The sequence below is a fragment of the Heptranchias perlo genome, chromosome 23 (assembly GCF_035084215.1).
Source record: "Heptranchias perlo isolate sHepPer1 chromosome 23, sHepPer1.hap1, whole genome shotgun sequence".
NCBI lineage: Eukaryota > Metazoa > Chordata > Chondrichthyes > Hexanchiformes > Hexanchidae > Heptranchias > Heptranchias perlo.
The window spans coordinates 15565330-15581646 of record NC_090347.1 but is presented as its reverse complement, the minus strand read 5'-3'; the positions used below and the strand labels follow the sequence as shown (position 1 = coordinate 15581646).

General features: G+C 41.5%; 1 protein-coding gene and 1 long non-coding RNA gene across 2 annotated transcripts in view; one reads left to right on the top strand and one right to left on the bottom strand.

The window, feature by feature from the left end:
* Positions 1-16317, top strand: part of LOC137341111 (zinc transporter ZIP11-like) — a 602857-nt gene that overhangs the window by 309340 nt on the left and 277200 nt on the right. Inside the window, exon 5 of the mRNA XM_068004039.1 lies at positions 14069-14236. Within this exon, the coding sequence (XP_067860140.1) occupies positions 14069-14236 (168 nt within the window). The remainder of the gene's footprint in view (positions 1-14068; positions 14237-16317) is intronic.
* Positions 15884-16317, bottom strand: part of LOC137341374 (uncharacterized) — a 39499-nt gene continuing 39065 nt past the window's right edge. The window contains exon 3 of the long non-coding RNA XR_010967018.1: positions 15884-16206. This is a non-coding gene — a long non-coding RNA (uncharacterized lncRNA). The remainder of the gene's footprint in view (positions 16207-16317) is intronic.

The following is a 16317-nucleotide window of genomic DNA, read 5'->3' as shown; positions in this document are numbered from 1 at the left end:
TAACGATCTAGGTTGCCTAATAACTGTGAATCTAAAAGAATACTTTGTGTGTCTTTAAGCACTTTGTTTCCCGATGTTGCCCAAAGGGACTGTTCCACCCATTTTATACCCAAATTGAACAGAATGTGAATCGGGATGAATAGGCTACCAGTAGCAGTCACTAACGTTTTGGCAGCTAACAATTTCAGCACTCAGCACATGGACTGCAAAACTTTTTGGGCTGGAACCCTGTTGTGATAGCTTCCTTGCTTTATTTCTGGTTTATTAAACCTGTCGTATTCATTCAGTATTATTTTGTTCTCATTCTATATGGTGCCAGCATTTCCCTATTAATCGGCCCGCTGTGCACTTCCAGCAGTTTGCACTCACTCAGTTTCCGGTCTGATGGGCTTCACTTAGATGGTCAGATAGAGAATTTATAACAGCGATTGATTGACAGAAGCAGCAGAGGAGAAATCGGGGTTGGGAGGAATGAGAACTGAGGGGAATCGTTCAGAACAGTTAAACCAGAATTGCAACACTTCCTTTTAAGATCATGAACTGCCAAAACATATTTCTTGGCTTATGTCATGGCCCAGTTTTTCATTATTTGTGAGCTACTTACCTGTCAGTCATCTAGTATTTCTATCATTAGTCCTGTGCTCGAGACTCAATCTTCCACTTTTATTTGCCAGCAGTCCAAAGGTGAACATGGAGAGCAAATTTCCATTTAGAGCTGAATGACCTTTTCTCTTACCAGTCTTTGTCCTTATTTCATTACAAATAGTCAGTGCTATCAGTGAAAAATGGTCCTCCCAGTGCATCACTGCCGGTAGGTCTGAAAGACCAAATGAATGTAACTAACCTCTTTCCCTGAGGACCATGACACGGGAGGCAGGACTTGTACAGTTGACGGAATAGTTGGACTCGGCTGGTCGCTCCAGTGGTAGAATATTTGGGATCTCAACCCAATGTGTTCACTGTTATTCATCGGCTGGCCAAGTTTTGCTGGCTCTCAGCTTGGTTTCTAGCCTGGGGCGAGCTCCATTCCTGGAGCAGAAAAGATTAGCTTGGAAGTCACTCTTTTAATTGATCAGGAAATAGCATTGAATTGACAGAAGTAATGAAGTACTGCCAGATGAGAGTTTGGCCATATTAGCAAAAACAAATACTAACTGACAATTGAGAGCTGTTCTCTGCTGGGAACAGAGAAAGTCTGGTAGTTAGAGGAAGTGTTACAAGACGTATGAAGATGGAGCCATTGAATAGCTGTCTCATGTATGATACATGACCGCAGTACTATTTTACACAGTTATTTTTTATTTTTAGATGACAATATTTATGGGGTACTACATCCTCTGATTGAAGCAGGTTTTAATGGCAGTAGGAGGGGTCTAAGGGAAGCACATAATTGCTAGATATATTACAGCAAGACTCATTTCTCAAAATGTCTTGATGTTGCTTACAGCCCATACTTATGGGTCCATACCCTGGACCTGACCCTCATCAATCTCTAGCGACTTCCCCATCTCTACTCCCCACCCTACCCTCCACAAGTTCGTCTTTTTCCTCAGCTCTATCCTTTCAAAACTGTCATCAGCCTTTCAAAACTGTCGTCATCAGTTCACTCCTCAAAAAACCCCACCTTTGACCGCACAGTCCTCCCTAACAACTGCCCTGTTGCAAACCTCTGTTTCTTCTTTAAGATACTTCAAATATGTTGTCACCTCCAAGCTTTGTGCTCATCTCTCCCCTCACTCCTTCCAATCCCTTGTCTGGTTTCTGTCCTGCCAATGACGCCAAGACTGCCCTGACATCGCAGACATCTTTGTGATTGCAACCGTGGTGCACTGTATCTTTTTGACTTTTCTGCAGTATTAAACATGGTTGATCGCACCATCTTCTTCATCATCTTTGCTCTGTGCTCTTGCTTGATTCCACATCTACCTGACACAGGAGCCAGTATATTTCCTGCAATGGCTTCTTTTTCCACCCCTGCACACGCACCTCAAGTGTTCATCCAGTTATCATCCTTGGTCCCCTTTTTCTTGTCTACATCCTGCCCCTTGGCAATATCATTTGTAGTCATAGGCTCAGGTTCCATGAGTATGCTGATGTCGCAAAGCTCTAATTCTTCACCACCACTCTTTACTCCATGATAACCATTGTGCTGCCAACTGCTTGTCCAACATCCAGTTGTGGATGAACAAGAACTTTCTCCCAATTAACATTGGCAAGATCGAAGTCATACTGTTCAGCTTCCACCAGAAATAATGCTCCCTCCCACCGAATTTCTACACCCCTCTCCTGCTGCTTGCACATAATGGTGCACATCATGTCCTTTTTGATCCTGAGCTAGGCTTCAAACCCCACTTCCAAGCCTCCATCAAAGCTGCTTTGTTTCTACCTGCACAACATGCCTTGTCTCCATCATACCTCACCTCCACTACTGTTCAACCTCTCATTTATGCCTTCGTTAATCTCCAGGCTCTACTATACCAACCCTCCCTTGCTCCTGTCTTTGCCAACTTCCATTGGCTCCCCATCCTCCAAGTCATCAAATTCAATATTTCATTCAGCCCTACATACCAATGTACATTTCTATTCTTTAGTCTCAGAGCCTGCTTTGCGTTCTGTCCTTTCTCAAGTTCACCTTTGGTCATGGAGTCGTCAACCATCAAGAGCCCACAATTTGAAACGCGCTCCCCAAACCCCTTCCACCTTGTTACCTCTCTCCCCTCCTTCAAAAGCTTCCTCAAAACTCATGTCTTTGACTGTTACTTTGCTCCCCTCTCTTAACTCTTGTACCATCAATATTTGGTGTTTGCTTTTACCTCTGTGAAGTGCTTTGGGATGTTTTATTATGTTAGAGGAGTTATATAAATGCAAGGTGGTGTTGTAGGTGAATCTGTTTTATATAACAGCCAGTTCTGGGTATTCTTTTTAAGCCAAGTGGCTTGGTAATTCAAAACAGATAGCGAGGTTCTGCTCTACGTGTAGAATACGAAATCTGGAGCATTTGCAGACACCTCAATCCAGGCTGACACTTCAGTGCCGTGTTGGAGGTGTCGACTTTCAGATGAGAAGTTAATCCAAGGATCCGACTGTTTGTTCAGGTGAATGTTAAATACCCCATGTCACTATTTGAGGAGCAGGGAGCTCTGCTGTCCTGGCTAACATTCATCCCTCAATCAACACCACCAAAGCAGATTAACTGATCATTCATCTCATTGCTGGGTGTGGAACTTTGTTGAGTGCAGGTTGGTTGTCGTGCTTCCATACAAAACACTAACTGCACTTCAAAAGTATTTTGGCTGTGAAGTGCTACGGACATCCTGAGGACATGAAAGCTGTTACATAGATGCAACTTAGTTTGTTCTTTTTTTGTCTATGATGGATTATAAGAGAAGTGAATTACATTTTTTAAAAAATGGTTGCGTTACAGTATAAACAGGATACTCACTGATGATTAATGTCTTAAGCGGGCACTAACTCGAGTGTTTGCCAAACTTTACTTTCTCTGGTGTTGAGAGGGAGAGGAGTCAGAGCTGTCAAACATTATTTTTGTCACAGGACACTGTGATGGGTTTGACACAGGTGTTTTCATTATTAGCAAACAAACATTAAGAAGATTCTTAATGACGGTGATGCCCCTTTAAAAGAAATTGCACTGGACTGCTTCCAGTCTCCGGCCTGCAGTGTTTTCCGAAACAGACCAAAGTTCACTGTCATTGCTCCTGTTCAGTCCTCTCAGGTGGCAATATGTTCTTGAGAGACCTGTCCAGTCCCTGCTGTAGCTCAGCTTATTAAATGCCTTTTTCAGCACTTCTAAAAATTGGACTCATTCTGTCTCTCCCTTCTCGTGGGCATGTTAGTTTTAAATTTAGATCAGTCACGATGCTACAGACAGGAGAGGGGAGAGCAAGAGAAATGAGTGTCGTTTTTATGAAGTTCGACGAGGATGGCGGTAATGACACTGACGCACGGTGGACCCGGAGAGTTATCAGTGCGATTGCTGAGCACTGAAACTGACAAGTCAGCCGCCTGCACCAGACTCAAAATGAGATGTCGGCTGTAATGAGTCTGGGGCTTATGCTTGGAGGAGCTGCTAATGATCTTGGTCAGTCAGAACTGCAACACATTCAGTTTCCCCAGGCAGTACATTCAGCTCCTATTAAGTGAATAACCTGTTGAAAACAACACTATATTCAATGTCAGGTGTTATTCACTTGATAAAAGCTTATACTGCGCATGTGTTCTATGTGCCAAGGAATGCTTTTATACACAGTGAAAAATACAGAATGATGCTGATAGTTTTGTAAAAATGTATGTAATGGCTATATAGAACGTTAAACAGACAATGTCTTTGATTGTTTCTTTGAGAAATCTTTAATTATTTATAGATAAAAGTATTTACATTAATGCATCAAAATGCATCATCGAGTCAAATGCTACTTGGCTGTTCTCCCTTTCCAAATAAAAAAAAATGTTTGCTAAAGTCCTTCATGAAAATGGAGCCCCTTTAAATGTACACAACATGGGAGCCTCATTCATAGAGGGAGATTGATTCAGTGCCAGTGAGGATCATGGTCTGGTGCATTGGGCATGAAAATCACATGCTGGGAGGTGGGGTTCACAGTTGCTCAATGAAGATATGCACATTATAAGCTTATGTCAAGTGTATAATGCCTGAGAACTGACTGTGCTCACATTGAGAAGGCAATGAATTTGGAGGTTTAAACCCTGAGGGTGGGCATCAGAGCCCAGAAGCTGTGTCAAAGCTTTAAAACTTTGCAGCCGAAAGCCAGACTTTCAGTAGAGATGTTCCTGGGAGTCACAAGCCTCAGGGTTCAAGTCCCAGCCCAGGACTTCAATGCGCAATCTAGTCTGACACTCCAGTGCAGTACTGAGGGAGTGACACATTGTCAGAAATGCTGTCCCTTGGGTGAGACATTAAACTGATGTATGATGGTTTTGGTGGATGTTGAAGATCCCATGCTAATATTTGAAGGAGAGCAGAGAGTTCTATGCCCTCGGCAACATTCTACCTTCAGCTCGCATTACCCAAACAGATTAACTGGCTTTCATTTCATTACTGTTTGTAGCATCATGAGGTGTGCAAAATGGCTGCTGTGTCCACCTACATAACAACAGTGCCTGCTCTTCAAAGTAACTTCTTGTATGTGAAGTACTGTTTCCCTGTCCTGCAGTCATGATTTAACTGGGAAAAGTGTCCTGGGTTGACCTTTCCTATTCCACTTAGTATATCTTGCATATCTCAATACGGCCCCTCTCATTTGCTTCCTTTTGTGACAGTAGGGTTCAAATTTTTTTAACTTTCCCTCATAACTCAGTTCTCTGACACGAAGCATTCTTGGCCCCGACCTTCACAGTTTCCAGCATTTGGATGTTTCTCTCGTGCCCCTTAGACCAGAAATGAGCATCGTATCGAAGATGTTGCCTAACCAGGGCACTGTACAGCTTCAGTATGACAGCCTACGATCTATATAATGTATTGATTTGGCACCTGTTCGCTTTATTGACTGCTGATTTGTTCACCGACATAACAACTCTGCCTCCACTTCAAAGTAACTCCTTGTATGTGAAATACTTTTGAACATTTCTGAATAACCTGATGAGGTGCTGTATAAATGTAAAGCCTTCCTACTGCAGTTAATTTCTTGTACATACTTAGGTAAGTTACAAATCTAATTACGCAACAGCAAGGTTCTATGCGACATGAAATGAAATGGCATTTGAGTGAAATAAAAAGGTTATGCCCCATATTTTTGAATTAATAACATGGTGCAAGGGGGAGGGATTCAAATTCCTGGGACACTGGAAACGGTTCTGGGGGAGGTGGGACCAGTACAAACCGGATGGTCTGCACCTGGGCAGGGCCGGGACCGCTGTCCTAGGAGGAGTGTTTGCTAGTGCTGTTGGGGAGGGTTTAAACTAAAGTGGCAGGGGGTTGGGAACCTGAGCAGGGAGAGAGAGGAAAGCGTAACAGGAAGGGACAGAAGGTATGGAGTAATAGGTAAAGTGTTAAAAAAGGAAAAAGCAGGAACTAAGCGTCACAAAACAGATTTGAAAGTTCTTTATCTGAATGCACGTAGCATTCGTAATAAAATGGACGAGTTAACGGCACAAATAACTACGTATGGGTATGATCTTGTGGCCATTACAGAAACATGGCTGCAGGGTGACAACGACTGGGAATTAAATATGCCAGGGTATTTAACAATCAGGAAGGACAGGCAGGAAGGAAGGGGAGGTGGGGTGGCTATGTTAATAAAGGAAGGAATCACTGTAATACAGAGAAATGATATTGGGACAAAGCATCAAGATAATGAAACAGTTTGGGTGGAGATAAGGAATAATAAGGGGAAAAAAACATTAGTGGGCGTAGTATATAGGCCTCCTAATAGTTGCAACTCTGCTGGAAGAAGTATTAATCAGGAGATAGTCGGGGCATGTAATAAGGGAACAGTCATAATTATGGGGGATTTTAATTATCATATTAACTGGACAAATCAAATTGGGCAGAGCAGCCTTGAGGACGAGTTCATTGAGTGCATCAGGGATGGATTTCTTGAGCAGTATGTAACTGATCCTACAAGGGGGCAGGCAACCTTGGACCTGGTCCTGTGTAATGAGTCAGGATTAATTAATAATGTCCTAGTTAAGGATCCCCTTGGAACGAGCGACCACAACATGGTTGAATTCCATATCCAATTAGAGGGTGAGAAGGTTGATTCTCAAACAAGCGTACTGAGCTTGAATAAAGGAGACTATGATGGTATGAGAGCGGAATTGATTAAAGTGGACTGGGAAAATAGATTGAAGGGTAAGACGGTACATGAGCAGTGGTGTTCATTTAGGGAGTTATTTTACAACTTTCAAAATAAATATATTCCACTGAGGAAAAAAGGGTGTAAAAGAAATGACAGCCATCCGTGGCTAAGTAAAGAAATCAAGGATAGTATCCGACTAAAAACAAGGACATACAAGGTAGCCAAACTTAGTGGGAGGATAGAAGATTGGGAATTCTTCAAAAGACAGCAAAAAGTAACTAAAGGATTGATTAAGAAAGGGAAGTTAGATTATGAAAAGAAATTAGCAAAAAATATAAAAACAGATAGCAAGAGTTTCTATAGTTATATAAAAAGAAAAAGGGTGGCTAAGGCAAACATAGGTCCCTTAGAGGATGAGACCAGGAAATTAATGGTGGGAAACATGGAGATGGCAAAAATGCTGAACAAATATTTTGTTTCAGTCTTTACAGTAGAGGACACTAAGAATATCCCAACACTGGACAAACAGGGGACTCTCGGGGGGGAGGAGCTAAATACGATTAAAATCACTCAAGAGATGGTACTCAGTAAAATAATGGGACTCAAGGCGGATAAATCCCCTGGACCTGATGGCTTCCATCCTAGGGTCTTGAGGGAAGTGGCAGTAGGGATTGTGGATGCTTTGGTGATAGTTTTCCAAAATTCCCTGGACTCAGGAGAGGTCCCGGCAGATTGGAAAACTGCTAATGTAACACCGTTATTTAAAAAGGGTAGTAGGCAGAAGGCTGGAAATTATAGGCCAGTTAGCTTAACATCTGTGGTGGGTAAAATTTTGGAGTCTATTATTAAGGAGACAGTAACGGAACATTTAGATAAGCATAATTTAATAGGACAAAGTCAGCATGGCTTTATGAAGGGGAAGTCATGTCTGACAAATTTGCTTGAGTTCTTCGAGGATATAACGTATAGGGTGGATAAAGGGGAACCAGTGGACATAGTGTATTTAGACTTCCAGAAGGCATTCGACAAGGTGCCACATAAAAGATTATTACTTAAGATAAAAAATCACGGGATTGGGGGTAATATTCTGGCATGGGTGGAGGATTGGTTATCGAACAGGAAGCAGAGAGTTGGGATAAATGGTTCATTTTCGGACTGGCAACCAGTAACCAGTGGTGTTCCACAGGGGTCGGTGCTGGGTCCCCAACTCTTTACAATCTATATTAACGATTTGGAGGAGGGGACCGAGTGCAACATATCAAAATTTGCAGATGATACAAAGATGGGAGGGAAAGTAGAGAGTGAGGAGGACATAAAAAACCTGCAAGGGGATATAGACAGGCTGGGTGAGTGGGCGGAGATTTGGCAGATGCAATATAATATTGGAAAATGTGAGGTTATGCACTTTGGCAGGAAAAATCAGAGAGCAAGTTATTTTCTTAATGGCGAGAGACTGGAAAGTACTGCAGTACAAAGGGATCTGGGGGTCCTAGTGCAAGAAAATCAAAAAGTTGGTATGCAGGTGCAGCAGGTGATCAAGAAAGCCAACGGAATGTTGGCTTTTATTGCTAGGGGGATAGAATATAAAAACAAGGAGGTATTGCTGCAGTTATATAAGGTATTGGTGAGACCGCACCTGGAATACTGCATACAGTTTTGGTCTCCATACTTAAGAAAAGACATACTTGCTCTCGAGGCAGTACAAAGAAGGTTCACTCGGTTAATCCCGGGGATGAGGGGGCGGACATATGAGGAGAGGTTGAGTAGATTGGGACTCTACTCATTGGAGTTCAGAAGAATGAGAGGCGATCTTATTGAAACATATAAGATTGTGAAGGGTCTTGATCGGGTGGATGCAGTAAGGATGTTCCCAAAGATGGGTGAAACTAGAACTAGGGGGCATAATCTTAGAATAAGGGGCTGCTCTTTCAAAACTGAGATGAGGAGAAACTTCTTCACTCAGAGGGTGGTAGGTCTGTGGAATTTGCTGCCCCAGGAAGCTGTGGAAGCTACATCATTAGATAAATTTAAAACAGAAATAGACAGTTTCCTAGAAGTAAAGGGAATTAGGGGTTATGGGGAGCGGGCAGGAAATTGGACATGAAGCTGAGTTCGGATCGGTCAATGCCCTGTGGGTGGCGGAGAGGGCCCAGGGGCTATGTGGCCGGGTCCTGCTCCGACTTCTTGTGTTCTTTAGATTTGTGGTTGGGATCAGATCAGCCATGATCTTATTGAATGGCGGAGCAGGCTCGAGGGGCCGATTGGCCTACTCCTGCTCCAATTTCTTATGTTCTTATGTTGGTCACACTCTGATCTGCTTGATTTGATCTACATCATGCTCACAATCATATATTCCCAAACATGAGGGTATTACCAGCTCGCGTGTCTGGCATATTCACTGACCCGTCCGGAGACGAGCGAACATTCATATCCAGCCTCTTTGACCAGTGCAATCTCAATCTAGGTGCCTCAGAAACATTCAGAACCTTCCTGGGATCATCTGTGTTACTCCAAAGAGTTCCCGTGTTCTCTTTCACTAATCTTGCTTTTATCTTTATTCTGAAACTTGTCCCAAGTTTCAGCAATATGTAGCAACTTTGGTTGAGTTTATATTTCAATGTAAATTTCCAAACTCTCCTTTGGAAGGCTGTTTCAAAGAATTGTTCGTACAGGGGGATCAGAGTACAGTAATACATCTATTAGTGTAGCTTTCCAATTTGAGATTGATACTTTGTGTTAAGGTTTCAGCATTTGAAACCTGGATATTGTGCAGGCTCAACAAAATATTTGTTTACCAGAGTGATGTACTGTAAGAAAATGATTCAAAGGTTGATTTGGTTAAATTAGTGTGTTACATTAACTAGGAGGAATTATAAGCTGCTGAGTAAATGTCTGACAACTAGTTTTTTTTTGTTATGTATGCGAACCTGGCAGGGGAAAAGGCCTTTTCATTATTGTGTTACTGGGAAAGGGCATGAGGAAGTTACTGTCGAGCTAAGATTTTTCTTTTGGTCACTTTTGCTGCTGACTTCTTTGCAGGGCTGGTGAGAAGCAGGTGAGACCGTTTTGATTGTCATATTTCCTGTAATATTAGTGAAGGATTTGCTCTTTATTTTGTGTTGCTGAACAGAAATTGTCCCACAGGGAGTGGTTACTTGAGTTTCGATCTGCTTTAATCTGTACTGCTTAGAACATTGAGATTGGGCAATCTGATAGAAAGGGGCAGCTGGGGAGCAATGCAGCATGATCGAGGGTCAGGGAGAAAGATCAGGCAGTGAGGAAAACTGGAATGGACCAGAGCCAGGAACAAATGGAGAGTGCCACAAAGTCAGGCACCTGGATCTCTCTTAAATCCATTTGACAAGACATGCAACAACTTTCCCATGACCTTCATATCGTCAGCACATTGTAGATTAAGCAATCGTCCTGCTCAGTTTATAAAGGAAGTTCCCTCTATTTTCCATTTTAAGCATGTTTATAAATTGAAGAAATTTATCATTTACAAAAATACACACAAAAAAGAAAGATCACTGAGCTGAGGTTAGGTATTTTTGAAATTCCACGATAAACCAAATTCCAAAATTCTGTTTGGTTTTGGCTTACACTTGAGAAGAAAGGGTTAAATCTCCACTAATAGTAATTCTAATGTTGTCCTCTTTAAGGAGATAAAGCACAAAGATAAGGGCAGTGTGAGGGAGGCCTTTGGCACATGCTCATCATCGCATCTTGAAAGATTCCAGTGTTTTTGCCTCCTCAGCCTACCGTGACGACTAGTATTGATCACTCAGTGTGAGGAAGTGCTTCCTGATAATGGCCCAAAATTTGTCATTTACACATTTTTACCTGTTTCCCTGTCCTGCAGTCAAGATTTAACTGGAAAAGGTGTCCTGGGTTGATGCTTCCTATTTCACTTAGTATATCTTGTATATCTCTATACGGCCCCTCTCATTTGCTTCCTTTTGTGGCAGTCGGGTTCAATTTTTTTGAATCTTCCCTCATAACTCAGTTCTCTGACACGAAGCATTCTTGGCCCCGACCTTCACAGTTTCCAGCATTTGGATGTTTCTCTTGTGCCCCTTTGACCAGAAATGAACATCGGACTGAAGATGTCGCCTAACCAGGGCACTGTACAGCTTCAGTATGACAGCCTCAGTTCTATATAATGTATTGATTTGGCAATACAGCTTAGCATTCTGTTTGCTTTATTGACTGCTGCTTTGTTCACCTGCATAACAACACTGCCTCCACTTCAAAGTAACTCCTTGTTTGTGAAGTACTTTCGAACATTTCTGAATAACCTGATGAGGTGCTGTAAAGCCTTCCTACTGCAGTTAATTTCTTGTACATACTTAGGTAAGTTACAAATCTAATTACGCAACAGCAAGGTTCTGTGCGACATGAAATGAAATGGCATTTGAGTGAAATAAAAAGGTTATGCCCCATATTTTTGAATTAATAACACGGTCACACTCTGATCTGCTTGATTTGATCTACATCATGCTCACAATCATATATTCCCAAACATGAGGGTATTACCAGCTCACGTGTCTGGTATATTCACTGACCCGTCCAGAGACGAGCGAACATTCATATCCAGCCTCTTTGACCAGTGCAATCTCAATCGAGGTGCCTCAGAAACATTCAGAACCTTCCTGGGATCATCTGTGTTACTCCAAAGAGTTCCCGTGTTCTCTTTCACTAATCTTGCTTTTATCTTTATTCTGAAACTTGTCCCAAGTTTCAGCAATATGTAGCAACTTTGGTTGAGTTTATATTTCAATATAAATTTCCAAACTCTCCTTTGGAAGGCTGTTTCAAAGAATTGTTCGTACAGGGGGATCAGAGTACAGTAATACATCTATTAGTGTAGCTTTCCAATTTGAGATTGATACTTTGTGTTAAGGTTTCAGCATTTGAAACCTGGATATTGTGCAGGCTCAACAAAATATTTGTTTACCAGAGTGATGTACTGTAAGAAAATGATTCAGAGGTTGATTTGGTTAAATTAGTGTGTTACATTAACAAGGAGGAATTATAAGCTGCTGAGTTAATGTCTGACAACTAGTTTTTTTTTGTTGTGTGTGAACCTGGCAGGGGAAAAGGCCTTTTCAATATTGTGTTGATATGTGTTGTTGGGAAAGGGCATGAGGAAGTTACTGTCGAGCTAAGATTTTTCTTTTGGTCACTTTTGCTGCTGACTTCTTGGCATGGCTGGTGAGAAGCAGGTGAGACTGTTTTGATTGTCATTTTTCCTGTAATATTAGCGAAGGATTTGCTCTTTATTTCGTGTGGCTGGGCAGAAATTGTCCCACATGGAATGGTTATTTTAGTTTCGATCTGCATTAACCTGTACTGCTTAGAACATCGAGATTGGGCAATCAGATAGAAAGGGGCAGCTGGGGAGCAATGCAGCATGATAGAGGGTCAGGGAGAAAGATCAGGCAGTGAGGAAAACTGGAATGGACCAGATTCAGGAACAAATGGAGAGTGCTATAAAGTCAGGCACCTGCTTCTCTCTTGGATCCATTTGACAAGACATGCAACAACTTTCCCATGACCTTCACATTGTCAGCACATTTGTAGATTAAGCAATCATCCTGCTCAGTTTATAAAGGAAGTTCCCTCTATTTTCCATTTTAAGCATGTTTATAAATTGAAGAAATTTATCATTTACAAAAATACACACAAAAAAGAAAGATCACTAAGCTGAGGTTAGGTATTTTTGAAATTTCACGATAAACCAAATTCCAAAATTCTGTTTGGTTTTGGCTTACACTTAAGAAGAAAGGGTTAAATCCCCACTAATATTAATTCTAATGTTGTCATGTTTAAGGAAATAAGCATAAAGATAAGGGCAGAGTGAGGGAGGCCTTTGGCACATGCTCATCATGGTCATGTATGTAGATCAGAATCAGGAAGGGCCCCAGCACTGGCCTCTGGGGCACTGACTCACTGTATCTCCCGAGCCTGACATAGCTCCTAACTAGTACCCACAGCTCCCTCATTTCAACCAATTCCTTATCCACCTATAATTTTTACCTGTGATACCTGCTGTCTTCAGCTTATGCAGCTGCCTTTTATATGGAACTTCTTCAAAGTCTAGATATGCTATAATCAAAGGGTTTCCCAGTGTCCAGTTGGGATGTTACTTCATTGTGAAAATCAAGGAAGTTGGTCAAGTAGGATCTTCTTCTGAAATCGTGTTGGTTGCCAATTATTGGGTTATTTTCAGAGAGAATCCTCATGTTTAATGTGAAACATAACCCAATTAGCATCCAGGCCCACCCAAATATGAGGAATCTCACAACACCAGGTTATATGAAGAAGACTTGACCAGACCCCGGGCCCCACCCTAAGAGTGGAACCTTTGTTTGGAGAGTTCATGGGCCGGGTGATGGATTTTGCTGTCACATTGACTCAGCAGCAGGAACCAGAACTGAGTAACGGAGGACCAGGGGAGTGGGATAGGTCCCCTGCAGCCAGTTTCCCTCAGGCCTCTCCGCCAGTATTGGTGGGTTTCAGTCTTGAGCTCGAACACTGAGCGGCGGTGATGAACTGATTTCAGCTCCATCTGAAGCAGCTCTCCAAATCCACCTGCTGCAGACAGCGACTTTCTTTGATTTGGGTGGCCTTTTTTGACCATATTTGGAAATGCCATGTTGCCTTTAAAAATAGGGGTCACCTTTTGTCATTTCCATAAGTTGGGGCCCACCCAAATTTCTTTTCCTAGCTATGTCACTGCTGTGGGCCATTCCTATTAGGAACGGCCTAAACTCATTTTAGTGGAACCTTTACATCCAGCAGAGAAAGGAGACTTTTGTCCTGCTATTTTGGGCTGGGTTTGAACCCCGGTGAAAGGACAGTATGCTTGCCCACCACATGCCCTCTTCCAACACCAGTTGTTCCTGGAAAATTTTTAAAGGCTTAAAGTTCATAGTAGATACAGCACAGGAGGAGGCCATTTGGCCCATCGTGCCTATGCCGGCTCTTTGAAAGAGCTGTCCACTTAGTCCCATTCCCCTGCTCTTTCCCCATAGCCCTGTAAATTTTTTCCCTTTAAATATTTATCTAATTCCCTTTTGAAAGTTACTATTGAATCTGCTTCCACCACCCTTTCAGGCAGTGCATTCCAGATCGCTGCGTGTAAAAATGTTTTTAAAAAAAAGTTGTACATTTTTTATCTTGGAAGTAGTGGCACTGAATTCAGAATGTGAAAAGATTTAAGATGACAAGAAAATAAAAATCCCACAAAATGTTTTTCAGCATTCTTATCGAATATAATTTTTCCTTTTTAGAGAAAGTAGACAATGGAGAAGTCTATCAGAGAAAAAGGGCTCAGCAATCCAACGACTCAGAGGGTTTGATGGCATTCAGTAATACAAGATCCACTCCAGAGCAACAACAAAGCAGTTGGAAGCGCATCATTTTACTCATTCTTGCCATCACCATTCACAATATCCCAGGTAAGAAATACTGAATTCTAGCAGGGCTCGTTTGGAATTACACACATTTTGATCAAACGGCCAGACAGGAAATTCGGAAGATATTGCTACCTGAATCTCAACGTCTACTACAAGTCAACCTGAAAAGGCTGGTTATACAACTTCAATACAGCAGAAGAGTATTAGGTATAAAGAGAAATGACACAATAACACTGAGCCAACCTGTGCTACCCTCTATCCTTTGGCCAGTTACTTCTAGAAATCGGAGGCCTCGGTAATTGGTCAAGGAATAATAACAAATAACTCAAAGGAAGATTTGTTGGCCTGGTACCAAAAGCAGAAGAATGACAATCCTTAAATTTTAGACAAGCCCAGTCCGGGCTGCATGTTATATTTGATAGTATGAAGCTGGTGCAGTTATGTACGACGATCTTCCAAATCCCTGAAGCTATTCATTGAACCCACCATCCCTCTACCATGTTTTTAAGTTGTGGTGTGCTTTTAGCAAAAATGAACAAAAACTACAGGTTTAAATAGAAGGACTATAATTTAGTGAAGAAGGAAAACTATTTACAGATAATTTTAAAATAGTTTGAGTAAATTTGTTCTCTTTTCCTAACCATCCATGAATAGATGATTATAGTCAACACGACTGTGTGGATACACATGCTGTTGTTACTTGTCCATCAGCTGCTGTAATATCCGTTGAAAAGAGAACCTCATTCCTTATGGGAATGGCCTTACAGAACATTTCAGTCAGTGTGGATAATAGAAGGAGGAAGTATGTATTCGATGTGTAAGGTATTACGATAACGAGCAACATCAGCATTGACGAAAATATTTGCATTTGTACTTCTCAGCACCTAATGAGATATTGCAGTTTTATGACCAGTGTTTTATAGGTTTATGCTAGTTGTTATCGTAGCTACAATTTCCAGGTATCAAATGCTGAAATTATGCATTCATATATATTTGCTGGCATTTTTTGCCCCAAAATCATATTTCTTTTACCATCCCGTGACAGAGGAAGGGAGAGTAGGTGACCTACTTCTGTGTGTTTCCTTCCACCTTTCTTGAGCAATCAGCAGCAAAATGTCAGAGTCGAACGGTTTGATTTCCTCTGAAGTTTCCCGCCCCCCACCCCCCCCGCCACCCAATCCCTCTTTGGGGCATTCCAGGAAATAGTACCAAGTATTTGCCTCCCTTATAGTCCATTGTGTTTTTTAATATTCCATTATTGTTGAAAAAACCTACTAAATACGTAATATCAAAAAAAAAGAGGGGTGATTCATCCAGAAATTTGTTATGTCAGTGAAATTTATTTTTAGTCAATGATGCAAAGAGAGATGGATTTGATCTGATGCACGTACACCCACAGAATGGAACGGTAACACGTGGAAACGATTATCTTGTCACATAACACTTACAGGTCAAAGCAAATGCAACTCAACAATTTGGGTAACGTAGAATGAAGGGAAATTGCAGATCTCTGCGATATTGACTGATTCCAACTGAGTCCATTGCAGAGTCTGGAGCTAAAAACATATTATAGAGATAAATCTCAGCTTTTGTTTATTGCAGTCAAATAATATGCTGAAAAAAGGTTAGTTTAACATGTGTCATCACTTCAAGATGTGTCCTGTGGGTATTTGCAGTTGTGTACCTATCACTTCTGAATCTTGTTACTTCTCTCAGATATGTGTGTTTTCATTCTATTACATTTCTGCACATCTGGCATCTTATCTACTTTAAATTTGATTCGATTTCCACATGTCACTGCTCATTACTAAATGCCAGCTTAATTGTACAGTCAAGTCCTCAATCCAACATAAGGTTAAAATAACTTCAATATGTCGTACAAAATGATCAGCGGAAGAATTATTGAAGGATTTTTTTATTTGATTCTGACTCCCTGCTTGTATCTGTATGGGCTTCAGGCTAACTTCATGCACGACAAACACCTCTTCTGTTCACTTCCAGCATCCATTGTTCTGTGTAAAGTAAAGGCAAGAGCATCAATTTACACAAATGATCATGTAATCCCAGTTTTTCCCGTACAATGTCAGGAATGTTATGTATTTCTCTTTGTATGTCATTCTGGT